Source organism: Geotrypetes seraphini, chromosome 3 (assembly GCF_902459505.1).
Source record: "Geotrypetes seraphini chromosome 3, aGeoSer1.1, whole genome shotgun sequence".
NCBI lineage: Eukaryota > Metazoa > Chordata > Amphibia > Gymnophiona > Dermophiidae > Geotrypetes > Geotrypetes seraphini.
The window spans coordinates 403,551,317-403,578,105 of record NC_047086.1 but is presented as its reverse complement, the minus strand read 5'-3'; the positions used below and the strand labels follow the sequence as shown (position 1 = coordinate 403,578,105).

General features: G+C 44.0%; 1 protein-coding gene across 1 annotated transcript in view; it reads left to right on the top strand.

Annotated features, from left to right (window-relative positions):
• The window catches only part of LOC117357306, a 94,276-nt gene extending 68,752 nt beyond the window's left edge, over positions 1–25,524 (top strand). Inside the window, exons 26-30 of the mRNA XM_033937677.1 lie at positions 10,450–10,535; positions 17,117–17,186; positions 20,781–20,902; positions 24,409–24,549; positions 25,145–25,524. Of these exons, the coding sequence (XP_033793568.1) occupies positions 10,450–10,535; positions 17,117–17,186; positions 20,781–20,902; positions 24,409–24,549; positions 25,145–25,524 (799 nt within the window). The remainder of the gene's footprint in view (positions 1–10,449; positions 10,536–17,116; positions 17,187–20,780; positions 20,903–24,408; positions 24,550–25,144) is intronic.
• Positions 25,525–26,789: the final 1,265 nt, after the last annotated feature.

Genomic DNA, 26,789 nt, shown 5'->3' with positions numbered 1-26,789 from the left:
GCTAAAGGTCAGTGAACTAATTGAGCATTCGTAACGTAGAATTTCCGTGGTGTGTTTATAGGGTTCTTTCCATGTGTCTCATATCTTGAGTAATCTCTGTACCACTGCAGTTCAGAGACCAACAAAATCTTAGCTCTCATGAGACTTGAAGAAAAAAAAGTATCTCAAATACTTGAGAAAAATGATTTTTTAAACGTTTCAGCATTCACATCTACTATTTATAAACTTAATACTGAAATCCTTCAAAAATCTAATCTTATAAATAAAGTGCTTTATAATAAAACCCTATATGTCACATTATGATTTTGTTTTGTGCAATGTGCTCAGTACTCCTTCATACGCTAAAAGCAAGGAGCGTAAATTGAACTGAAGGGAACCATCGTCGCAGAATTGTGTTCCCACCTAAAAGCCAGCAATCAGTTGGCTTTAAACATCAAAGATCTTTACACTGTACGTATGAAATAAAAGACCATATGATGAGGCTGAAGGACTTGATTTGTATACCCTAGAGGAGAGGAGAGGCAGGTGAGACATTTGTAATCTCCTGCTTTACCCTAGTGGGATGAAGGGGGCACAAAGAATGCTTTTGTTGAGGACCAGAGCTGGAATCAGCTGCATTTATCCTGAGAGACCCGACAAACTGAGAATCAGACCATTGACTTCTTAAGAGATAAAGTAGTCCACACTAGAGAGCTGCACGGGAACGGGGACGACGGGAATCCCGCAGGACCCGCGGGGATCTCGCGGGTTCCCCCTTCAAGTCACGGGGATCCTGTGGGGATGCCTCCTAGGGTCGCCGGGATCCCGTGGGGACGCCCCTCGTGGTCTCAGGGATCCCGCGAGGTTCAATACAACTCGAGCCACGAGGCTCGTCTGATTTTCCTACCTGCCCTGCCGCGAGGCTCGTCTTCCATTTCCTGCCTGCCCTGCCGCAGCAGACATAGCCAATCGGAAGTCTTCCCCGATGTCAGCGTTGACATCGGAAGGAGGGGTTATGGAAAACTTCTGGTCGGCTATGTGTGCTGCAGCAGGGCAGGCATGAAATGGAAGATGAGCAGTGTTCTCCCTAGCTCCCCCCTGCCAGCTCAGCCAGTGCTTGAGACTTGTCCTGTCTAATGGCATGGCTTTAATTTTGAGACTCTTGAGGTTTCCCTGCTGTGGCACGTTGGTTGGAAGCCTCTGCTTTATCTGTTAATTGTCCTTGCCTGCCCATTTTGTCACTTCCTGTATTTATTGCCCCTGCTTTCCTTTATCTTTCTCCCCCCCCCCCTCCAAGTTCCTATATCTCTGTTGATTTTTCTTGTGATGGATAAACATTGAATAGAAAAGTTGTTTCAGCAAAGGCACACTCTTTCTTCAGTATGAAGATGACCTCTTTGTATGACTGGTGCTTCTGTTTGACTTCCATTTTGGTTTTGCTTTAATTTACCTTGGGGGGGAGTTAGGGAGAGTTAGGGATGGAGGAGATTCCTCGCAGGGACGGGTGGGGACGGAGGGGATTCCTCATGGGGACGGGTGGGGACGGAGGGATTTCTCGCAGGGATGGGTGGGGACAGAGGGATTCCTCGCGGGGACGGGTGGGATTTCTGTCCCCGCGCAACTCTCTGGTCCACACCAGGTTTTATCTTGAACCAAATATAACTTCAATTTATTTATTTTAAACACTTCTAGTCCACATAAAACCATTGGCACCAGGTCTCCTTCTTTTCTTCAGCACAAAAATAGAAGTTTTGCATAGGAAGCTTCCCTCTGCTGATGTTGCGCTTCTAAAGAGCATGCTAGTTCCCCCTCCTCATAGTGTTGCCGGATTTTCCAATCGGAATATCTGGACTCCTAGACCCATTCACCCATCCCTGCCCTAATCTTGCCCCCAGTCCCAACCCCCGCCGCCTGCTCTTGTCCGCCCCCGCTCTTGTCCGCAAATCGCAATTTAAGGAGGCTTTTCAAAACCCGGACAAAGCCGTCCGGACCCCCGGACAAGTCCTTGAAAGTCCAGCCATCTGGTAACCCGGCCTCCTCATATACTATGGGATTTTCTGTTTCCACACTATTTCCAATGGCTCTAAGGGGCTGACAGGTTCCTCTTCAACTTCACAAGAGGTTGTGATAGCCCAGAGCACATTGCAGGGTTTCAAGGAAGGTTTAGATAAGTTCCTAAAAGATAAGGGGATTGAGGGTTACAGATAAAAAGAAGAGGTAGGTTACAGAAATGGACAGGAACCACATCACAGGTCATAGACCTGATGGGCCGCTGCGGGAGCGGACCGCTGGGCGCGATGGACCTCTGGTCTGACCCAGTGGTGGCAACTTCTTATGTTCTTAACTAGTATATCAGGGGGACAGAAAAGCTCATATTGAAAGGGATTTTGGAAGAAATGGAACCTGCTGTGGAATATCCTAGGATTTCCCTGGACACGTTCTCCTTTTGAGGACATGTCTGGGGGTCCGGACGGCTTTTCAAATCCTGGCACTTTGTCCAGGTTTCGAAAAGCTTTCCTCCACATCGCGTTGGGCAGGAGCAGGCAGCGGGGTGGGGGGCTGGGACAGCACTGGGGCGTGATGGGGGTGGCAACCTGTGGAACTGGGCGGGCCTGTGGGCGGGTCTAGAGGTCAGGATTTTCCAAACGGAAAACCTGGTAACCCTAGAACAGGGGTGTCAAAGTCCCTCCTCGAGGGCCGCAATCCAGGCGGGTTTTCAGGATTTCCCCAATGAATATGCATGAGACCTATTAGCATACAATGAAAGTAGTGCATGCAAATAGATCTCCTGCAGATTCATTAGGGGAATCCTGAAAACCCGACTGGATTGTGGCCCTCGAGGAGGGACTTTGACACCCCTGCCCTAGAATATCCTGATGGGGCTAAGCGGAGACCGCTAGCATTTCAGATTACTTGCGGGAGCAGTTTTTCTTTTAAATTCCTTCTGTGCACACAGTCAAACCTTGGATTGCGAGGGTTTCGCAAGACAAGCACAACATTTTCTTAAATTTTAACTCAATAAACGAGTGTTGTCTTGCAATACGAGCACCTAAACGTGCATCACATCAAATACACACAATATATGCGCGTCGCACCACTGATCGCGTCTGAACATAGTACACGCACCCGCAGTTCAAGTGCGCACAACATACGCACATCTTGCGCTGAGCGCGGCTGAACGCAATAAAAGCATCACGCCCAATTCACCCGCAGTGTAGTGACTGTTCGAAGCGAGCGAGATCTCACAATACAAATACGTACAGTACTGCATTTTCTATTAAAGTTTTGGCGGTGTGGAACGAATCGTCCGAGTTTCCATTACTTCCTACGGGAATTTTTGCTTTGATATACGAACGCTTTGGATTACGAGCATGCTTCCGGAACAAATTATGCTCGCAAACCAAGGTATCACTCTATTTGGTTTCTTGAGCCTTTCTCTTGTGATCTGCTTTAATGTTTTTTCTTGTCCTTTAAGAACTGACACAGCCTACAGCAGTGGTTTCAAACTGAAACCCTTTGCAGGGCCACATTTGGGATTTGTAGGTCCTTGGAGGGCCTCAGACAAAATAGTTAATGTCTTCTTAAAGAAATGACAATTTTGCATGAGGTAAAGCTCTCTTTATAGTTTCTAAATCTTTCCTTTTGGCTAAGTCTTAATAATAATTTATAGCTAAAGAAACATATGATCAAGAAACTGTTTCATTTTACTTCTGTGATTATGATAAACATACCGAGGACCTCAAAATAGGACCTGGTAGATCATGAGTTTGAGACTACTGGCCTACAGCTAGTGAAGCAATTGAGCAGTTGCTACAATGGGGTGAAACAGGCCGAGGCCTGCATCTAACCTACCTTTCTTTTGTATTTATTTAGCATTTGATGTACAGTCATGTGTAAAAAATTAGGACACCCCATGGAATATTCAGTTCTTTCTTAAGAAATGTTCACATATTCATGTCAAATCTATTTTTTAATTTATCTCTGGAAAAGAAAGTGATGTAATTGCAGGGAAACAACAACAATTTTCCTTTAATTACTCATGAAACGATAAGTACTACTATTGGGGGGGGGGAACCACCCAGGGCTGGGGACAGGGGTGGGGGTGGGTGGGGTCATATGTTCTCTTTTTTTTTTACTTCACAAATATAGTAACCCTACTCTGGGGCTCCCCATACCGCCAGGCTCCTGTTCCGAGGAGCTCCTGAATCCTTGTTCCAAAAACAGGCGCCTTTGTTTGCCCTCCCGTGAGGGGCTAGGCTGATTTTGAAAACTGCAAAACAACGGCAGGAATAAAAATAGAGGCTCTCCCTGTGAGATGCACGGTCAGAGGCGGGAGAATACCAAAGACAATTTTGCTGAGCAAAGCAGGAGCTTAAATTACTTTGGGGGGCGTTCCTTCTGCCACCAGGAACATCACTCAAGCAGAAAACCCCTCCTTCACTTCCAAAAGCTTCTATATGGGCCCCTTTTACAAAGTCCCAGTAGCCCACAGGAACTGAATGGGTTCGGTGCATTTGCCGCAGGGGAATCGCTGCCGCGGCTTTGTGAAAGAGACCGCTAGGTTTCCCCAAACCCCCAAGAGATTCTGGTGCAAGAAGGTCCCGGCTTCCAGGAAGCGCAGGAAAAACAACAGGTTAAAAGTTTTCAAAGGGTTCACCTAGGGTTGCTTAACAAATGGGACAAGATGTAGGTGCCAAATCTAAGCAACCTGCTCTCACTGGCTGAGCACCTGTGACAGACGGAGATAGGCAAAAGAGCAAAATAGGACCAGCGGGATAATTCATGCATTTATTGTGCTGAATTTCTCTCAGTGTTACACGTTGAAATACCTGAAAACATATTAGTCATGCAGAAAAGGTACCTTTTCAGTGGCAAGGAGGAAGGAGTGGTGTAGTGGTTAAAACTCCAGCCTCAGCACCCTGAGGTTGTGGGTTCAAATCCTGTGCCTCTCTTTCTGACCCTGGGCAAGTCACTTAATCCTCAATTGCCCCAGGAATGTTAGATAGATTGTGAGCCCAGCAGAACAGAGAGGGAAAATGTTTAAGTACCTGATTGTAAACCACTTGGATAACTTTGTTAGGCAGTATATAAATACCTTAAATAAAAAAAATGAACTAAGGGATATGATAGGATTGAACAACTAACAAAAAAGGTGAACTATGTTATATAAGAAAAGTCTTTCAACCATAGTGGTGCTCAGAACCTTGAAAAGGTGGTGAAATCATAGACCGGGGACAAGCCCCGGTAGGTGTTTCAATGCTCTATCATCGCACCATCTTTGTCGGTGGAAAGAACTCTTTGAAAAAACTTGTGAGATGATATTAACTGTGATAACAAAAAAACTCTATAGTCAATATAGTCTTCAATGTCTCAAATGTTTGAAAAAATTGAACTTAGCTTGCAAGGGTGGTTAGGAAGCAGTCTCACTCCAGCGGGCTCTAACACGTTTCGCTGTTGGCTTCTTCAGAGAGCCCTCATAAGCTGGATCAATAACAGAGTAAAACTTCTCCCTGGTATATGATAGGCTTGACCATAACAGGCAACATTTTATTCACAGAAAGGACGAATACAGAGCCCTCCCAGAGGAGGTGGAGTATTCAAAAGGTTATGGTGGAAGAAGATCTTTGTGGCAGGAGACATGTGTCTCAACCTGCTTTTAATCCAAATTTACACGATTTTATATGGCGTAGCACAGGCTAGACGGACTCCTGATGAAGGTATAGGCTGCCGAAACACAGCCCGTGTTGGGCCCTTAGTACATCCATTCTTCTGGATTTTGCAGCTTCATTTTTTTATATAGTGTTTTTAATAAACTGATTGTATTTTGGACTCCTGCTCTCACCCTGATTATTGGTGGCTTTTCCACTCCTTGCATTTTCGATTTGACTTTTGTGGTTTTGCCACCCCTTTGGTTTTCTGGTCTGGAAGAAGAGAGGTTACCAGATCTGTTCCTGCAAAAGAGATCATGTGACCCCCACCCTGGGTCTGCCTCCAGCCCCACCCCATTAGGCATCTAGACCCGCCCACACACACACACCTCATCTTTTCTTTCCCAAGTTTGGGGCTACATCTGGAGTGCCTCTGAGCATGTGCAGATCCGACACAATGACATCGTAAGCATGCATGTGACATCATCGCGCTGCATTCACGCATGTTCGGTGGCTCTCCAGATGCGGCCCCAAGCTTGGGGCCTTCCAAAACCCAGGCAAACTGCTGGGTTTTGGATATATCCGGGTTTTCCCAGACATCTGGTAACCCTATATGTACAGAAAGAGATGAATTAGCAGATTTGGCACTGGCTATAACCCCAATAGCCGTAATGGAACTACAACAGGCTTCCAAAAAGGCACTGGGGCAACCTGCCTGGCGTACCGTGGTTAAAATTCAGCTCAGCAAGCATGAGTGCTTTGGACAATGCCTTTGCTAGGTCTCAGGACTGTGGGGATTGTTAGAAAACATATTAATTTTATATTTTAAACAGTTGGTGAACTCAGCCATCTCAGTTTATACAATCTGTTAGATGTAAAGTAAACTCCAGGCTCTAGCTGAAGTGTAAATGGAAACATGCAGTGTTTAGGGGAAGTCAACACCTCTTTTCAACAATAGCTGTCAGAGAATCTAATCTTATCCATCTCCTATTTGCTCCACAGGCTTTGTAGAAATGCTTTTTACAGCAGTGTTTTTCAACCTTTTTACACCTATGGACCGGCAGAAATAAAAGAATTATTCTGCGGACTGGCATCAGTCCGTGAACCGGCGGTTGAAGAACACTGGGCTAAGTTGTGGGCCAGACCCCGCCCATCTCTACCCAATCTCCACCCCAGACCCCGCCCACATAATAATACTAATTGCACCTTGCACGTCCTGTGCCTCATCTGGAAGTCTTCCCTCTGACGTTGCAACATCAGAGAGAAGGCTTCCGGTTCAGGCGCAGGATGCCCGTAGGAGCCACTGCCCATGGCTTTGTGCACTGAATCAGTTAGGAAAAGGGAGCTGGCTCGAAGATAACGCCGCATTGATCGCACCATGGACCGGCACTGTTTTGGGCCTGATGCACGTGCTGGCCTTGTGGACCGGCAGGAAATTTCTGTGGACCGGTAGTGGTCCGTGTACCGGTGGTTGAAGAACACTGTTTTACAGGATATAAAAGGACCTGGAAGTGGTTATTTTGAGATTGGTTTTCCATGGAGTTCATTACAATCACTTCTAGGTTCTCTGTGTTGTGGAAAGCATGGAGCCTTAGTTGTGGCACACAGTGGACAACCCAAGACATAAGTCAAAGATAAATTCTGTGGGCGCGTTATCCTTGGGTGCTCTACAGTCTTAAAGAAAATAAGAATAGCCAGACTGGGTTAGACCAATGGTCCTGTCTCCACAGTGACCAATCCAGTTTGCAAGTACCTGGCAGAAACCCAACTAATAGCAATATTATATGCTACCGATCCAGGGCAAACAGTGGCTTTCTCCATGTCTATTTCAAAAGCAGACTATGGGCTTTTCCTCCAGGAACTTGTCCAAACTCTTTTTTAATCCCAGTCATGTTCCTATTTGCAGAAATGTTGTCAACAGGTATCTAGACCACAGATATTATCACTTGGATCCTTGAAGAAGATTTTTGAGCGTCAGATTCTTGTTAGGTCCTTTATAGGAAGTCACAAGCGATGTTGTTCAGAATAATGGAAGGCTGGAATAATGGGGCACTTTCTGTGAAAAATGGATGTGAAACAGAATTAGATTTGACATTCTTTGAGCCAGGATAATAAAAAAAACCCAATAAATTGGAACTAGGTGAACAACATGGCCTATCGAGCCTCATGAGTTTCATCCAATTAGCAGATGTACAATAAAGTAGGTCTGGATCCATCTCACTACTTTATTCTGATATCACAAAGCCCAAGAAATGAATTCACCTTAAATACAAGGGGGTGCTGAAACGTTCTCAGCCCAACCAAGACGAGAATGACTTGGATATGGTTCAATCAATGATCTGAAACAATATTAAAACAGAGAATTTTGTTTCTGCAAATTGGTACTTAACGAAATGAGATCACTCTTTTCAGCTACAGCGACAAAAGAACGCTCAGAATTTAGGAAGTTGGTTGGGCTGAGAACCTTTCAACACCCTCTTGTATGTAAGAAAAGTGAGCCAAGTATAGGACAATCCAGCCATTGTGACATCACTGACGAGGTTGGCTCTTATTGGTGGAATGAGGTACTATGACATCACAATCTCAGCTCTGGAATGTTGGTATGAGGAGGTGCTGAAAGTTCTCAACCCAACCAAGAGAATGATGTAGATATGGTTCAATCAATACAAGGCCAAAACATAGAATATCGTTTCTACAAATAGGCATTTAGCAAAATACGATAACACTCTTTTCAGCTACATTGGCAAAATAACCCTCAGAATTTAGGAAGTTGGTTGGTTGGGCTGAGAACCTTTCAACACCCCCTTGTATGTAAGAAAAGTGAGCCAAGTATAGGACAATCAAGCCATTGTGACATCACTGCTGAGGTTGGCTCTTATTGGTGGAATGAGGCATTATGACATCATAATATCAGCTCTGGATACCAGAGACTGAAACTCTTCACACTACGAGGAAGTGCTGAAACGTTCTCAGCCCAACCACGAGAATGATGTGGATATGGTTTAATCAATGATCTGAATCAATGTCAAAACAGAGAATTTCGTTTCTGTAACGAAATAAGAGAACACTTTTCAGCTCCAGTGGCAAAATAACACTCAGAATTCAGGAAGTTGGTTGGCTGAGCTGGGAACTTTTCAGCACCCCCTCGTACTCGTTTCTCAAGCTTAGCAAAAATGTCGCATTGGTGAAGTCAAGAAAGAACCTCTGTAACATGCTGCCTATGAATGATCAGATCTAGAGCACAATAGCAGGATGTTGTCAGGGTAGATGACTAAATGCTAAAGACAGAGATTAATATCAACCCATAATCCATATAAGAGAAAATTTGAATGAATTCAACCTGAGGTGATTTATTGTTAGCGTCTTCCAGGCAACTGTTAAAGAGAATGATACCAAAATCTGCAATAGAGTAGACACCCTTGATGCTGTGGATAATATGAGGAAGGACCTAGCAAAGCTTGAGGAATGGTGTAGAATTCGGCACCTAAGATTTAATGCTAATAAATTAAAGGTCATGCATGTAGGTTGCAAAATCCCAAGGGAACGGTACAGTTTAGGGGTGAAGAACTTTTGTGCACGAAAGAGGAGCGGGACTTGGGTGTGGTAGTATGTGATGATCCATCAGGTTGAAAAGGTGATGGTGAAAGCTAGAAGGATGCTAGATTGCATAGAGAGAGGTATGGTCAGTAGGAAAAAGGAGGTATTGATGCCCCTGTATAAGACTCTGGTGAGACCTCATTTAGAATATTGTGTATAATTCTGGAGAACACACTTTCAAAAAGATATAAACAGGATGAGGTTGGTCCAGAGGAAGGCTACAAAAATGGTTGGTTGTCTTTGTCATAAGGGGACAGACCTAAAGATCTCAATATGTGTACTTTGGAGGAAAGGCGGGAGGGGGTGATATGATAGAGAAGTTTAAATGTACATGAGGTGAGTTTCAATTAAAAGGAAACTCTAGATTTCCAGAAGGCTTTTGACAAAGTTCCTCATGAGAGGCTCCTGAGAAAATTAAAGAGTCATGGGATAGGAGCCCAGAATGGGTTACATGGTAACATACACAACAGTTTTGAAGGTGGTTCTCTATAATTGCACACAGTATTTCAAATGGGGCCTCACCAGAGACTTATATGATGGTATCATCACCTCCCTTTTCCTACTGGCCATTCCTCTTCTTATGTATCCAAGCATCTTCCTGACTTCGACCATCGCCTTTTCTACCTATTTGCCACCTTGAGAACATCAGACACAATCACCCCCAATTCCCGCTTTTCTTTCGTATGCATAAGTACTTTACCTCCTATACAATACCGTTCTCCTGGATTTATGCAGCCCAAGTGCATGACCCTGTATTTTTTAGAATTAAATCTTAGTTGCCAATGACCAGACCATGCTTCAAGCTTCACCAGATCCCGCGTCATGCTATCCATATCTTCCAGGGTGCCTACCTTATAACAGATCTTGGTATCATCCGCAAAAAGACAAACTTTGCCAGACGGTCCTTCCGCAATATCACTCGCAAAGATCTGAAGAGGCAGAAGGCAAGAACACAGGATCCCAAGCAAGGCAATCACACAGAAGAGAGTGCAAAGAAATCGGTAGCAATCTGATAAGATATCAGCAAAGCTGAATCTAGCATTGAGAATAAAGGCAGAAACGGAGTTTTAGCAAGCAGAGAAATAAGATAACAAGATGGCCGCCATCAGGAAGTGGAGAGTACAGATCATAGAGGTGGGAGTTATCAGAATAGCCTTGGCTGAATTTTGGCAGGATGAAACTTCCTTCGCCATCCTTATTGTCTTTGTCTGTCTCTTATTTCCAGCCTAGCAGATGGCTCCGAGTATCTCCTGCAAGCTCCATCTACAGCCCTCACTCAAGACTGGGTCTCTAAAATCCAGCACAATGCAGGTGAGAGGTGGGAAGAGCCCCTGAAAGCAATGGAAATATGTGATCCCAAATGTAATTATTACAGTGTGTGGACTCTGTGGAATAGTTCATACAAAGGGCCGCTGCAAAGTCCTCAGCCTAACGAACAAAGTTGGGTCAGCCTCCACTGAGGGCTACACAGTAGTCCAGGGATTTTCCACTTTTTTCGTTCTGTCAGAAAAATTCGTATATAAAGGAAAAAGTGGAAAATCCCTGGACTACGTGTGTAGCCCTCAAAGGGATACATAGTCAGATGCGCGCAAGACATTTGAACGCAGGATATTCGGCCGCAGGACATTTCCTCATAGAGCAAGCAGGAAAGAGTCATAACATAGCATAACACTTTTTATTTTTATTCCGCAAAACCCTCCAGTTCTATGTGGATAACAACATACGAAAAACTGCAGAAACAGAGTGAGCTACAAAATCATTATCAATATAGCTGAGTCGGTCCAGCGGATGGCCACTAGAATGGTCGCCGGACTCAAGGGTCTCTCATACGAAGAAAGATTGGGCAAATTGCAGCTCTATACTCTAGAGGAGCGCAGGGAAAGGGGTGACATGATTGAGACATTTAAATACATCACAGGTCGTGTCGAGGTGGAAAATGACATATTCGTTCCCAAGGGACCCTCGGTCACAAGGGGGCACCCGCTTAAACTCAGAGGAGGGAAATTTAGTGGTGACGCCAGGAAGTACTTCTTCACGGAAAGGGTGGTGGATCATTGGAACAAACTTCCGAGGCAGGTGATCAAGGCCGCCAGCGTGCTCGACTTTAAGAATAGATGGGACATCCAGGTGGGATCCCTACGAAGGTCGAGCTAAGGAACTAAGTCATCAGCACTCAGACTTAATGGGGTGGGTCAGTAGAGTGGGCAGACTTGATGGGCTGTAGCCCTTTTCTGCCGTCATCTTTCTATGTTTCTATAGCCAAACGTATCTACAAGCCATCGTTACTTTCCAAGAAACGTTTGAAACAGATTCTACTATAGATAAGGTTGGCAGATTTTCCAATCGGGTAATCCGGCTCCCCCAATTCCGCCCATCCCTGCCCTGTAAACACCCGAATCCCTCCCTAGTCCTGCCTCCCGCTGCCCGGAAGGGAGGAAGTCCGCGCATGGCACCTGCACATGCGTGGACTTCCTCCCTGTCCGATGTGATTTCAGGAGGCTTTTCCAAAACCCAGACAAAATGCCAGATTTTGAAAAGCTGTCCGGACACCCGGGCATGTCCTCAAAAGGAGGACATGCCTGAGGAAATCAGGAAGTCTGATAACCCTAACTATAGACTCCCCTTTCGCCAGTGCCACTGTTTTTGGGTTCCTTAAATCACTTCGTAGGCAAGGTACTGAGCATAAAACAGATGTATGTTCTTGGCGGGTCCAGGTTGGGCCTAGTAATCACTGGGGGGCCAATGGCAGGACTTGTGTGTCCACTTCTACCCTATCTGACATTATATTCAAGCGCGTTTCTGACTTCGCCTACAACTTTTTCAGTTCCCTGAAATGTAACGTAATCTTATTTGTACTCTAACTGTAATCTATTTGTTATATCACACAGTAACGTACAGTCAATTTAATATCCAATTTGCAAGTTCTTCCGGAATTAATCCAGCTACCTCTCCTCCCTTGTAACCAAAAAAAAACAAACCCCCAAACTGTTGTAACTTCACTGGAAATGTCCAGTTAGCTCTTTTGTAATCCGCCTTGAACTGCAAGGTATAGGCGGAATAGAAGTCCCTAATGTAATGTAATGTAATGTAACTTTCTTTCTTTCTTGGGATTATTTGCCGTCTATTTAAAGGGATTTACTCAAGACACCACAATGTCAACACAGTATGTGATTAAACATTTTAATAGGCGCCTACGGTGTAAGCAAAGATGGAACACAGAGTAACAGGACTTTGATAATAAGGGGACTAATTGAACGAAAGTTTCACAGGGGGTCAGAATGGTGGTTAAATATTATTTTAGCTAGGGGTAGGAGTAGATAAACAGGATGTGTAGCCAGTTAAACTTACTTCCCTTGTTGTACTCTCCATTATCGATATGTTCCATCTTTGCGTACATCCTATGCTGTCTGTTAAAATGTTTTATTGCTTATTGCGTTGACATACTGTGTAAACTGTTGCAATGTTGTGATTGCTGCTGTAATTCTCTATCGGTTCTGTTTGACTTATTCCAAAAGATGCTTAACTAATCCTGATGAATGAACAGATCGGCACTCTCCGCTGGCACACGGTAACTCAGTCCAGGCCAGGATCTGGTGTTCTGAAGCTAAAGGATTTACTTGAAATAGATCTGTCAAGTTTCAGCCGAGGGTGGTCTGCGTTTTTTGTAAGCACTGACCATAACTGGATACCTTAGTCCTGGATTCTCAATGCTAGGGTTACCAGATGTGATTGGTAAAAAAAAGAGGATACGGGACCCCCCTCCACCCTGCCCTGTTCCACCCCCAGCCCCGCCCACCCCCCCTCCCCAAACTTGGAGGCCTTCCAAAACCTGGACAAAACTGCCAGGTTTTGGAAATCGCCCTAGGTACCAGGACAGTCCTCTACAAAGAGGACATGTTTCCCCTGACATCTGGTAACCCCATGAATAACTGGCTCTTGCTGAACATGTACTGACTAGGGGGAATTATGTGGGTCTCATAGAAATATGACGGCAGATAAAGGCCAAATGGCCCATCCAGTCTGCCCATCCACAGTAACCGTTATCTCATTCTCTCTCAGAGAGATCACACGTGCCTATCCCAGACCCTCTTGAATTCGGACACAGTCTCTGTTTCCACCACCTCTTCCGGGAGACTGTTCCATGCATCTACCACCCTTTCCGTAAAAAGTATTTCCTCGGATTACTTTGGAGCCTATCGCCCCAGCTGATATTCAGTCAGGACCCACATAACAGTTATGCAGGTCTCAGCTGAATATTGGCCAGGAACTGCATAAGGGGAGTTGACATGGTTCCCAACTCCTACCAGCAATTCTGATCCCATCTCCAGGTCCCTGCTAGCAGTCCTGATCCTCCTTCTAGCCCCCCCCCCCCCACCCAGAAGTTCCAATCCCCCCTCCTGCCCATGCCCAAGTCAAAAAAGGCAACTTTCTGACTACCGTACCTATCCTGGTGGTCTAGTGGTTAATGGGGGTAGCAGCAGCAAACCCCACTCGCTCCTACCCCTGTGGCTCTTGTGTTAAAAATGGTCGCCACGTCCTCTAGTGGTATTCTCATAGTTAAGTGCTACTGAATATTAGCTGGGTGGGTACACAATTTAAAGGATTGCCTATTTAATCATTTTGGATATCAACCAGAGAGCCTTGAATCAGAAGGGACAAAAAGTACCAAGGTAGCAAAAACTAAAAGCGGAGAGAAAAAGTACAACTAGCATCACTTGGAGTCTCTTTTCTCCCTTAGGCCTCTCCACTCTAGAAACTCCTTTGTATTTCTTATATTCAGTTAACACTTTCAGAGCTGGTTTACACCCAGATGGGAACCCTATTGTCAGACCTCTCATGCTTCTCAGGACCAGAATCCCCTGTGGTTGCTCCTTTCTCCTTCTCAAATGTGGCAGCGGCTCGTTACACCTTCTTGCTCCCACCTCCAAGCAAGTGTGGAAGCCTCAGCAACCCTGTCACTGCTCATTGCTTCTTTGCTTACTATGGTTGGGCTAGTCAAAGTCCTGGATCCCCTCCAGAACATGGTACAATGGACAGGGTATCAAAGCCAAAGACCCTTCCCCTCACTTTGTCGTACAATAGCTGGGGAAGAAGAAGCCAAAACAGAAATTCAGACAGGTTATCTGCCATTACTTTGCTGGTCAGGAGAGCCTTCCCTTTATTCTGGAAGCTGTAGGAGTATTCACAAATTGAAGTTCAATATTTTAGTAGAGCCACTAGAGGTCTCTGCTGTCCACCTAGAACAGAACCTTAGAGATATCCACACAGTATTTATTTGTCAGTCTTTATGGATTGGGATGTCATGCAGTCTCTGGGCCCTGACTAGCTCTTTGGGATGGGTACACAGACCAGGCACTTACAAATATTGATTTTATTTGTACTGAGCTGGGCATAGGCCAGGACCAGAATTATTCCAGTAGACTGTGGGATACAAGACCACCCCTATTCACTGTCCAGTCCATCTCTTTGTATATCAGTTCCAATTCAAAATGGAAAAAAAAACACGTGGAGGGGCATAATCGAAAGGAACGTCTAAGTCGCAAGTCATCCAAAGTAAAAAATAGCTTAGGACACATTTTTGAAAAATACGTCCAAATTTTTTTTCATTTCGAAAATTGTCTAACTATACGTCCTGCTGATCTGATCGTCCAAGCCACTAAATTGTCCATCTTTATACCACATTTTCGGCCAACTTTTCGTCCAAATGAAAAACGCCTAGAACAAGCCCTGTTGGACGTGGGAGGGGTCTGCAAAGTGATGGACTGAACATCCAGACATGGCACCTAAATAGTTGGGTACCTTACAGGGCACTGGTGTGAACTTCACAAAAAGGGTGCCATGTCATCATCTCACTACAGCTCCCTTATAGGTCACGGTGAGCCCCCCAAACTACCTCCAGAATCCCCTAGATCCACTTATTTACCACCCCAAAAGCCCTTATGGCTGCAGGAGCCACTTATATGCCAGTACATAAGGGTTTTGTGGGTGTATAGGGGAGTGCACATGTTTAAGTATCAATGCAGTGATTACAGGGGCTTATGGGCATGGAGCCTCCTCTCCATGAGTCCCTAACCCACCCTCAGGACGGCTTAAACCCCCTCTGTGCTGGACGACTAGGCTTTCCTATGCCAGGCGGCCAGGTGATGATGGTCTGGAGGCTGAATTTTAAAGGTGTGAGTACAATTTTTATGGGGTGGGGGCAGTGATCACAGGGGTAGTGTGTGGGGGTCTGTGTTATGTGTTTTCAGTGCTTATCTGGTGACTTTAGGTGGGTTTTTGTGACTTAGACCATGTTTTACATGTTTTAATAATAATAATTTATTTCTTATATACCGCTATACCGTGAAGTTCAAAGCGGTTTACATGGTCTAAGTTACAACGTCCAAGTTCCGTCGATCGTGGGCTATATAATTTTCGGTTATATATGCTGTACGACTAAGTCTAAGGAGACTGACTTTTTGTCATTTTCAAATACTTTTCTTTAATCATTCCCAGTGAGATTTGACCAAGAGTTTTTGGTTTCCCCAGCATTGTCTTGACTTGCCCTGGATCAGTAGCATAGAATGTTGCTACTCTTTGGGTTTTGGCCAGGTACTAAGGACCTGGATTGGCCACCGTGAGAACGGGCTATTGGGCTTGATGGACCATTGGTCTGACCCAGTAAGGCTATTCTTATAGAAACATAGAAACATGATGGCAGATAAAGGCCAAATGGCCCATCTAGTCTGCCCATTATCTCTTTCTCTTTCTGAAAGATCCCATATACCTATCCCAGGCCCTCTTAAATTCAGACACAGTCACTCTCTCCACCACCTCTTCCTGGAGACTGTTCCATGCATTTACCACACTGTCTGTAAAAAAATATTTCCTCAGATTATTACGGAGCCTATCACCTCCTAACTTCATCCTATGGCCTCTCATTGCAGAGTTTCCTTTCAAATAAAAGAGACTCGACTCATGCACATTTACATTACGTAGATATTTAAACGTCTCAATCATATTTCCCCTCTCCCGCCTTTCTTCCAAAGTATACAGATTGAGATCTTTAAGTCGGTCCCCATACGCCTTATCACGAAGACCACACGTCATTTTAGTAGCCTTCCGCTGGACCAACTCCATCCTTTTTATATCTTTTTGAAGGTCCGGCCTCTAGAATATTCTAAATGAGGTCTCACCAGGAGCATCAATTCCTCCTTTTTCATACTGGCCATACCTCTCCCTTTGCATCCTTCTAACTTTCACCGTCACCTTTTCAACCTGTTTGGCCACCTTAAAATCATCACACACAATCACACCCAAGTCCCGCTCTTCTGTCATGCACATAAGTTCTTCACATGTTATGTTCTTATGTTCTTTAGAGAGAGATAGAGAGAGAGAAGTGTTGTGTTGCTGAAGGGAAGAAAGAGAAAGTTGTGAGGGCTATGGAGGGTAAGAAAGAAAGGGAGTTGCTGGGGTTGAAGGGCAAGAGAGGGCTTACGGGTAGACAAAGCGATTCTGTTCAGAGCCATCACTGGTAGGTACTTGTATAATGGTCAGAGAGGAAGGGGTACAAGACTGATGGTTCACCTAGGATGCCTAATACCTGAGCACCCGTGACAGTAAACTATGAGCAAAGCAATGTGTTTGCTGGTTTAGTTCTCTTACAGATGTAGAAATAAGGAATGAGGAAATCGTAGGTGTTTGAGAGAGTGATGACCATACACTTATTGGACGAACTTCCTACTTGTATGTACGTGATTAGTTTTTGAGCATTTCCCTCTGACCTGATGAAGAGAGGACAGCACTCAAAAGCCTGCCAGCGATGCGTTCTAAGTCCGTTACAACATGTTACCTAAGAGGCAGAATTCCCAGTGCTACCTAACTTCTCCTTTTCTTCTGTTCTCTCCTGGAAGGTGTCGGTGAAGATGATCCCTTCCCATCGGCTCTGCAGGTACCTGAGGAGAAAAGCTGCCTGGCTGCGGGGTAAGTTCTGGAGTGGAGCTAAGGGCTTTGAATTTTAGGCTTTAACCAATAACACGCTGAGCAAAAAATTTTAATAATTGGATAAAGACTGGGAAAATACCACTTTCACCTAGTAGTCTTTCCCTCCCCTGATTTGTCTTGTACTTCCACTTAGTTCTTGTGCTTTTTCTGTGCCGATGAGTCCTAAATGGTAAACATGTATACTAGAGAAGGTACCCAGTACTTGAGTCATGGAAACACTGATTTTTGTACACAATCCCTCATTATCTGGAAAATAAATATTTAGATTTAGAAACATCTGGCATAGAAGCCCTGACTATGGGCATGGGATGTTCCATGTGACGAATCGAAGATGCACCATACAGGGTCGAAGAATTTAGCAGATCCTAATGGGAAAGTTCATTCCCTTTTGGATATTTGGCATCCCTTCCCAGTGGAGGCATGAACCACCTGGCAGGCAGCCAGAAGGACCTTGGAGATACCCCGGAGGACATATGCAGATGAGCCCTGAATAGCTTTGTGTCATCCAGATACAACCGCCTAGGCCTGCACGGCAAATTTTAATAGAGGTAAACAATCGGCAAATTTCAGGAATGTATTTCTCCCTTCTTCCCTTTTGTTTCACCACATTCGACTGTCTTGAGATTTGGTTTTACTGCTGTATGCCCGTTTCTTTTAAATTATTCATTTTTTATATTTCACTTAGAAGTTTGATAAGCGATTGAATCAAATTTTAAATAAAACTTGAAACTTACTCATTCTATTTTCCAGATTTTTTATGAATGTTGTGCCGGGGTAAAGTTAAGGAAATGTGCCGACAGAGAGACCTTTAGAAACACAATTGTTCGTCACTGCTTTTTTTTATAGGGTCCGACTCACCTTGATCAAAGATTTATTGTGAATTTAAATCCTGATATTTGTCCTTTTTGTATTGGTTTAAGAATTATGTAGGTTTGATTTATTCGTATGTAAACCGCCTAGGGATAGACGGAATAAAAATTTTAAAAAGAAATAATAATAATCATCAAATTGAACTGCTTTGTCACCTTCTGATCATCCTTCCGTCTCTCTTTTTCACCCCCCACCACTGCATAACCCTCCGAGAAGGGCATTGGTATGTTTTAGGACTCGCCAGAACCTCTCTGAGTTCCCTTAGTATCCTGGGATGGATCCCGTCTGGTCCCATCGCTTTGTCCACCTTCAGTTTTACAAGTTGCTCATAAACACCCTCCTCCGTGAACGGCGCAGAATCTACTCCATTTTCTCGCAAAGTTACACGAGAAAATGGAGTAGATTCTGCGCCGTTCACGGAGGAGGGTGTTTATGAGCAACTTGAAAAACTGAAGGTGGACAAAGCGATGGGACCAGACGGGATCCATCCCAGGATACTAAGGGAACTCAGAGAGGTTCTGGCGAGTCCTATTAAAGACTTGTTCAACAAATCTCTGGAGACGGGAGTGATTCCTGGGGATTGGAGGAGAGCGGATGTGGTCCCTATTCATAAAAGTGGTCACAGGGATGAAGCAGGAAACTACAGGCCGGTGAGCCTCACTTCAGTTGTTGGAAAAATAATGGAAGTGTTGCTGAAAGAAAGGATAGTGTATTTCCTTGAATCTAATGGGTTACAGGATCCGAGGCAACATGGCTTTACAAAAGGTAAATCGTGCCAAACGAACCTGATTGAATTTTTTGATTGGATGACCAGAGAGCTGGATCAAGGACATATGCTAGATGTAATTTACTTGGATTTCAGCAAAGCCTTTGATACAGTTCCTCATAGGAGGCTGTTGAACAAACTTGAAGGGCTGAAGTTAGGACCCAAAGTGGTGAACTGGGTCAGAAACTGGCTATCGGACAGACGCCAGAGGGTGGTGGTTAATGGAAGTCGCTCGAAGGAAGGAAAGGTGACTAGTGGAGTCCCTCAGGGTTCGGTGCTGGGGCCAATCCTGTTCAATATGTATGTAAGTGACATTGCTGAAGGGCTAGAAGGAAAAGTGTGCCTTTTTGCAGATGATACCAAGATTTGTAACAGAGTAGACACCGAAGAGGGAGTGGAAAATATGAAAAAGGATCTGCAAAAGTTAGAGGAATGGTCTAATGCCTGGCAACTAAAATTCAATGCAAAGAAATGCAGAGTAATGCATTTGGGGATTAATAATAGGAAGGAACCGTATATGCTGGGAGGAGAGCAGCTGATATGCACGGACGGAGAGAGGGACCTTGGGGTGATAGTGTCCGAAGATCTAAAGGCGAAAAAAACAGTGTGATAAGGCAGTGGCTGCTGCCAGAAGGATTCTGGGCTGTATAAAGAGAGGCGTAGTCAGTAGAAGGAAGAAGGTGTTGATGCCCCTGTACAGGTCATTGGTGAGGCCCCACTTGGAGTATTGTGTTCAGTTTTGGAGACCGTATCTGGCGAAAGACATAAGAAGACTTGAGGCGGTCCAGAGGAGGGCGACGAAAATGATAGGAGGCTTGCGCCAGAAGACGTATGAGGAGAGACTGGAAGACCTGAATATGTATACCCTAGAGGAAAGGAGAGACAGGGGAGATATGATTCAGACGTTCAAATACTTAAAGGGTATTAACGTAGAACAAAATCTTTTCCAGAGAAAGGAAAATGGTAAAACCAGAGGACATAATTTGAGGTTGAGGGGTGGTAGATTCAGGGGCAATGTTAGGAAATTCTACTTTACGGAGAGGGTGGTGGATGCCTGGAATGCGCTCCCGAGAGAGGTGGTGGAGAGTAAAACTGTGACTGAGTTCAAAGAAGCGTGGGATGAACACAGAAGATTTAGAATCAGAAAATAATATTAAATATTGAACTAGGCCAGTTACTGGGCAGACTTGCACGGTCTGTGTCTGTATATGGCCGTTTGGTGGAGGATGGGCTGGGGAGGGCTTCAATGGCTGGGAGGGTGTAGATGGGCTGGAGTAAGTCTTAACAGAGATTTTGGCAGTTGGAACTCAAGCACAGTACCGGGTAAAGCTTTGGATTCTCGCCCAGAAATAGCTAAGAAGAAAAAAAAAAAAAAAAAAAAAAAAAAAAAATTTAAATTGAATCAGGTTGGGCAGACTGGATGGACCATTCGGGTCTTTATCTGCCGTCATCTACTATGTTACTATGTTACTATGTTACTATGTTTTTGGTCCACTTATATATCCTGATGTTTGCCATTTTGGTTTGCTTATTTCTGACCTGATGAAGGTGTTGCCTTCGAAGCTAGTTGGTCCAATAAAAAGGTGTCATCATTTCTTCTTTTTCTGTTTAGTTGTATTTTCTATTTATTACCATTAAAAGTGGGTTTACATGGCTACCAGCACAATAATTTATCCTAAATTCTGTCTGAAATGGGGCTGATAGTCTCAGTTAGGGCCAGGCACGATGGACCACCGGTCTGACCCAACATCGGCAATTCTTATGTTGTGACTATTGTCTGTGTTCCGGCATCCTGCTTTGTAATTGAGTTACTGAGGGCTTCGGAGTAAGGTTGGAGAGAAAGTGACCTCAAAAGGAGCAGAGGCAGTAGGCTGAAACCCCCCACAGTACGAAGCCCCGGACTGAGTCTCAGACTTTTTCTCTCTTCTCTTATCCAGAGTGGGCCACCATCAGCCAGTCCCAACACACAGCAAAGATATTCCCAGGCTGCCACGATCCAGAGCCCGGCAACATCTGCCCCAACATCTAGAGGCAAAAGAAGACCCTGCACAGCCGAAAGGTGGGTCACAAGACAAAGAGATGATGGACAAGTCACATGACAAAACGTGAGCAGGTCAAATAGAATATATGAGGCTGTCCTGGCACTAGAACTCTGGCAGGGTTGTAGGTAAAGGACTCCTTCTCAGCTTAGAGCAACGGTCTCCAACTCAAACCCTTTGCAGGGCCACATTTTGGATTTGTGGGTACTTAGAGGCCACAGAAAAACAGTTAATGTCTTAATAAAAAAATGACAACTTTGCATGAGGTAAAACTCGTTATAGTTGGAACCCAAGCACAGTACCGGGTAGAGCTTTGGATTCTTGTCCAGAAATAGCTAAGAAGAAAAAAATTGAATCGGGTTGGGCAGACTGGATGGACCATTCGGGTCTTTATCTGCCGTCATCTACTATGTTATGCTACTCTCTAGAGATTTTCTGCCATTAGAATTTCAAAGAAAATATACTAAATAATCACTCAATTATAAGTAAATAGGGTGCTTATAACCGTACAACTGTTCATAGAGTTTTCTGCTCAGAGAAATGGAGGTGATAACAGGGAAAATCTCATAGCATGAGGAGGTAGCTCTAATGAAAAGCTTATACGAAAAATTAGTCGTTAAGTTGAGTTTCACTGCGCCCTTGCTTTGAGTATTTTTACAACTCTTTTTTGGTTCCCTGAAGCAGGAACGAAACGGGCCACGTCCGTCGGAACCCGTAAGCCAAAGATAAGTTTGCTGTTCCAGACTAAAATCACTGTGTTTATTATTTTGAAATAGAAGTAGCTTTGCGCACTTTTCAAATACTGTCAGATTTCACAACAGGCTTCTAGAGTTGAAGCAATGATTGGGCGGTGAGGTGGTAGTGTTGAGATTTTCCCTGTTATCACCTCCATTTCTCCGAGCAGAAAACTCAATGAACAGTTGTATGGTTATAAGCACCCTATTTACTTATAATTGAGTGATTATTTAGTATATTTTCTTTGACAGTTTCTCTAATCACTCCCCTCTCAATGTTTATGCTCCATTTTTGTTTATTAGAATTTCAAAGCCAACCAAGAAGACTGTTTCCTGCTCTGTCTTACAGAATATACCAGTGTCTGTGGCATCACTTTTTTCTCTGCTTGCTGTAAACGATCACATCTGAAATCTGCTGTCCTGGACTGCAATTATCAATCGCTCATCCTTAAGTTTCATTTCACCTCTCCTTAGCCACGATCCGCTCAATTTCTAAATTTCTGGAGCCCAAATCATTAAATATATTAACACACTCATTAATCATCGCAAAACTCGATTACTGTAATTTCCTACTAATAGGCATTACACAAGCAAGAAAAAAAGCGCCTTCAGATAATTCAGAACACAGCCGTCAAACTGATCCATAATGGTAAAAAATATGACCATGTAACACCCTTTCTGGTTAAATCTCATTTGCTTCCAATTAACCATCGAATCTCTTTCAAAATTTTACTTTTAACATTCAAAACCCTTTCTATAAATGAACCACAATTTATTGATAAATTACTCATCCCTTACAGTACTCCACGTTCACTTCGGTCTATTAATCAAAAGCTCCTAACAGTCCCCTCTTTGAAAGTTATTGGAACACGACGACACGATATATTCTCAGTGATGGCGCCGCAGCTTTGGAATGCTATGCCACAACATTTAAGAGAGGAAAACGATTTGGCCCTTTTTAAAAGTAATTTAAAACATTTCCTTTTTAAAGATGCTTTTAACCTTTAAATTATGTTCGGATCTTACATAAAATTATTTTTTTTTCTTGCTTTTTCTTTTCTTTCTTTTTCCCCGTCCTATTGTTTTTTTTTTGTTTTTTTTTACCATATACGTCTCTCCTCTGAACTTTAAAAACACTTCATTGTAATTCTATTCCCTCTCACCTTTTGTATTAGTTGGTCTGTATGTCCAATTGTCTACCCCATTATTTTAAATTTTAAATTGGGTGTAAAAATATATGTTTATATTTTATCAATTTTTGTATCTCGCTTAGTAAAACTAAATAAGCGATTCATCAAAGTCGAATATACTTGAAACTTACTTTGATCCTGCTGTACTAATGCATTGCCATTTCTCATCCCTCACCCGCTGATCTAGTTCCTTGAAGACTTTTTCTTGTCCTTCGTAAAATCTGTTGTTTCCTTCCCCTTTGGTGCTGGTGGAGTCTCCCTCATTCCTTCCATTTGTCAGAATGCTTGGCCAGGTTTAGTAATGGAAATTGATTCAGGAAGTTTTCTGTCACATTTCAACACCTTTTATGGTTTTGGGTCTGACAATCTTATTAAGTAGCTCGATAGGTGTAATCTATTTCTGGAGACCCATTCCTTCTTCAGCTCTGGGAATGTACACTTATTCTTATGAACAATCTCGTGGGCACGGAGTTTTCTTGTTCACAGATCCTGTTTTTTTAAGATCTTCAAGAAGCCTGCAACTTCAAAGCTGTACAGTATAAGAGTGCAGGAATTGCGAGCTGATAAATGGCCTGCATCTTATTCCATGATGTTAATGCACTCTTCAAAATCAATTTTAATCTCCTATAATATTTTTACTAACTTTTTTTCTCAGTGATTTCTGGTTGACTGTTGCTCCCTTCTTCACTGCTAGATATTTATACACATCTTCCTGTTCAAGTGTCTTTATCTCACAGCCATCAGTCAGAGAAATGTTTTCAGTTTTGCTCAACTTTCCCCTAAGGAAAGTTGCCTTAGCATATTTGTCCAGACCAAAAATCATGTTGATGTCATCTGAGAAGCTTTTCACTACTCAAAGCTGTTTCACTAATTGCTGTTCATTAGAGCTGTAGAGCTTCAGGTCATCTACAAATGGTAACCTATTGGCATCCCTTTAGAATTAAGACTAAACCCATAAATCATAACTCCAAAGAGTTAAAAAGAGTAGTTAACGGATTAAATACCAAACAAAATGGAAGCGGTGACAGGGAGTGAGAAGCATCTTAGAACCACTAACCTCACACTCCCTCTGATCAAATGCTAATCTCTTTAGTAAAAGACACTTGGGAGTAATTCTATGACAGATCACTTGTGACTTGGATTGGCCTCCACAAAGATGGGGTACTGGCTTAGATGGACCATTGGTCTGACCCAGTAAGGCTCTTCTTATGTTCTTATGAAAGTAGATGCCTACTTTTCCTTTCAGGCACAGCACCTATTCCAACCATGGAGCATCAAAACACTAGACAGACACATGTATATGTCATTATTCTAAATATATTTGGGCATAATTGGTACATAAATGTTAGTATCCCGGTTTACAGAATTACCCCCTTTGGAGCAACTCTTGTGTCAGGGTAGATTAACCTGAACCAGCTCCACGAGCAGCAACTTCCCTGGGTACCCATGGGCATGGGCAGATGTGACAAGGCATTTTATGGGCAGGCTACTTGTGTTCATGGACTGATACTCTTGGACGACTGTTGCAGGAATGCCACACTTACATAACTTTACCTTCTACGGAGCAAACATCTTTATTTTTTTCTTTTTACCCCATTTTAGACATCTTTCTCCTGCAAGCTGTGGGAAAGGAATTGCCGCGGTGGTTGCCCACCGGTTCTCAGAGGTTAAAGGCTAATGGCAGCCATGATAACGGCTCTGTACTGAGTACTGAAGAGAGGCGGTCTCGCTCGTTCAGCACCGGTATGTCTCATTGGATGGCCTCCTGACTGAATGTTGCCCACAGCTTTCTGAGCAGCTCCGGCAGTAGCACTTTGAAGCCATTCAGTAACCCATGTGACTGAAGGACTAGGATGCAGCTCTCTAAACTGCCTGGGGTAATAAAAAGAACTAGAGACGTACACATGAATTTCCTGATGAGAGCCAGATGGAAAAATGTGAGATAGTGGGCATGCACTGTGACTCCCTGGCAAGGTAGGAAGGTGGGAAATAATGAAGGTTGGGGGTGCACCATGATTCCCTGGCCAGAGTTGGATGGGAAGGTGTGATATAACGGGGGTCAGGGGAGCACAGTGACTCCCAGATGAGAGCCAGATGAGCAGGTGGGGGTGTACTGACTTCCTTGCAAGAGCCAGATGGGAAGGTGTGAGATAATGGGGGTTGGGGGTCTACAGTGACTCACAATGAGAGCTGTATAGGTAGGTGTGAGATAGTGGGGGTGCACTGTGACTCCCTGATGAGAACCATATGGGAAGGTATGAGATAACAGGGGTGCATGCTGTGTACCAAATTAGAGCCAGATGATAGATATGAAAACAAGACCCTGTTTCTGTTTCAGGCACACAGCAGAAACTGACCTCCGATTCCACATCTGAGGAAGCCACTGAGGCTGGAAACAGCACTATCCCTACCTTGTACAACAGGAATCGGTGCCATTCCTCAGGGGCAAATGAAGACCCATCCCTGCAGAAGGAGATGCAGAGCCGAATCAGCAGACGGACCAGAATGGCAGGAAACCAGCAGCAGGAGAAAGACCACAAGGTCATGCCATGGGCCAAAGAAAGTTATGAGCTCAAACCACAGGACCAGCAAAAAGTCAGGGGCCTAAAGATCAAACCATGGGACAAGCAAGCAGGAAGGAACTGGGACCAGCAGCAGATCCCAGCACAGGCCAAGAACAGATCTATCTTCAAGAAGTTCTTTCAGAAGAAGGATTAAAGAGGCTGTGCTAATCCCTTCTGAGTCTGCGATTGACACTAGCAGACGCTGGAGAGTAGGTCACTCCTGGCATTTCAACATGATAACAAGCAAGCTGAAGGCTTGGACAAGTTCCTGGAGGAAAAGTCCATAATCTGTTATTGAGAAAGACATGAGGGAAGCCACTGCTTGCCCTGGATCAGTAGCATGGAATATTGCTACTCCTTGGGTTTTGGCCAGGTACTAGTGACCTGGATTGGCCACCATGAGAACGGGCTATTAGGTTTGATGGACCATTGGTCTGACCCAGTAAGGCTATTCTTATGTTCTTACATTTTGGAAAAGGATATAGTGAGAATTCCCCTTCCCTACATTTAACTCACCTGTAACCCCAGGATCCCATGATACAGCTACACTAACTATCCCCCCCCCCACCTCCATACACATAGAAAAATGAAGGCAGATAAAGACCATATGGCCCATCTAGTCTGACTATCCATGCCATCTACTATCCCTTCCTCTCCCTTACAGATCTAATATACTTGTCCCAAGTTTCTTGAATTCAAATACCGTTTTCATCTCTACCACCTCCTCCAGGTGGCAGTTCCAAAGATTCATCACCCTGTCCATGAAAAAGTATTTTCTGGGGTTACTTCTGATCTATCCCTCTTCACCTTCATCCTATGCCCTCTCATTCCAGAGTTTCCTTTAAATTGAAAGACTCACCTCATATGCATTTATGCCATGTAGGTATTTAAACATCTCTATCATATCTCCTCTCTTCCGCCTTTCCTCCAGTGTATACATATTGAGATTTTTAAGTCTGTCCCTGTACTCCTTATGATGTAAACCAGTGGTTCCCAACCCTGTCCTAGAGGACCACCAGCCAGTCAGGTTTTCAGGTTAGCCCTAATGAATATTCATGGGGCAGATTTGCATGCCTGTCACCTCCATTATATGCAAATCACTCTTATGCATATTCATTAGGGCTATCCCGAAAGCCCGACTGGCTGATGGTCCTCCAGGACAGGGTTGGGATGGGATGGGAACCACTGAGGTAGACTATCAACCATTTTAGCAGCCTTCCTCTGGACCAACTCCATCCTACTTATATCTTTTTGAAGGTACGGTCTCCAGAATTACACGCAATATTCTAAATGAGGTCTCACCAGAGTCTTATACAGGGGCATCAATACCTCCTTTTTCCTACTGGCCATTCCCCTCCCTATACACCTAAGCATACATCTAGCTTTCGCTGTTGGCCACCTTAAGATCATCACATACAA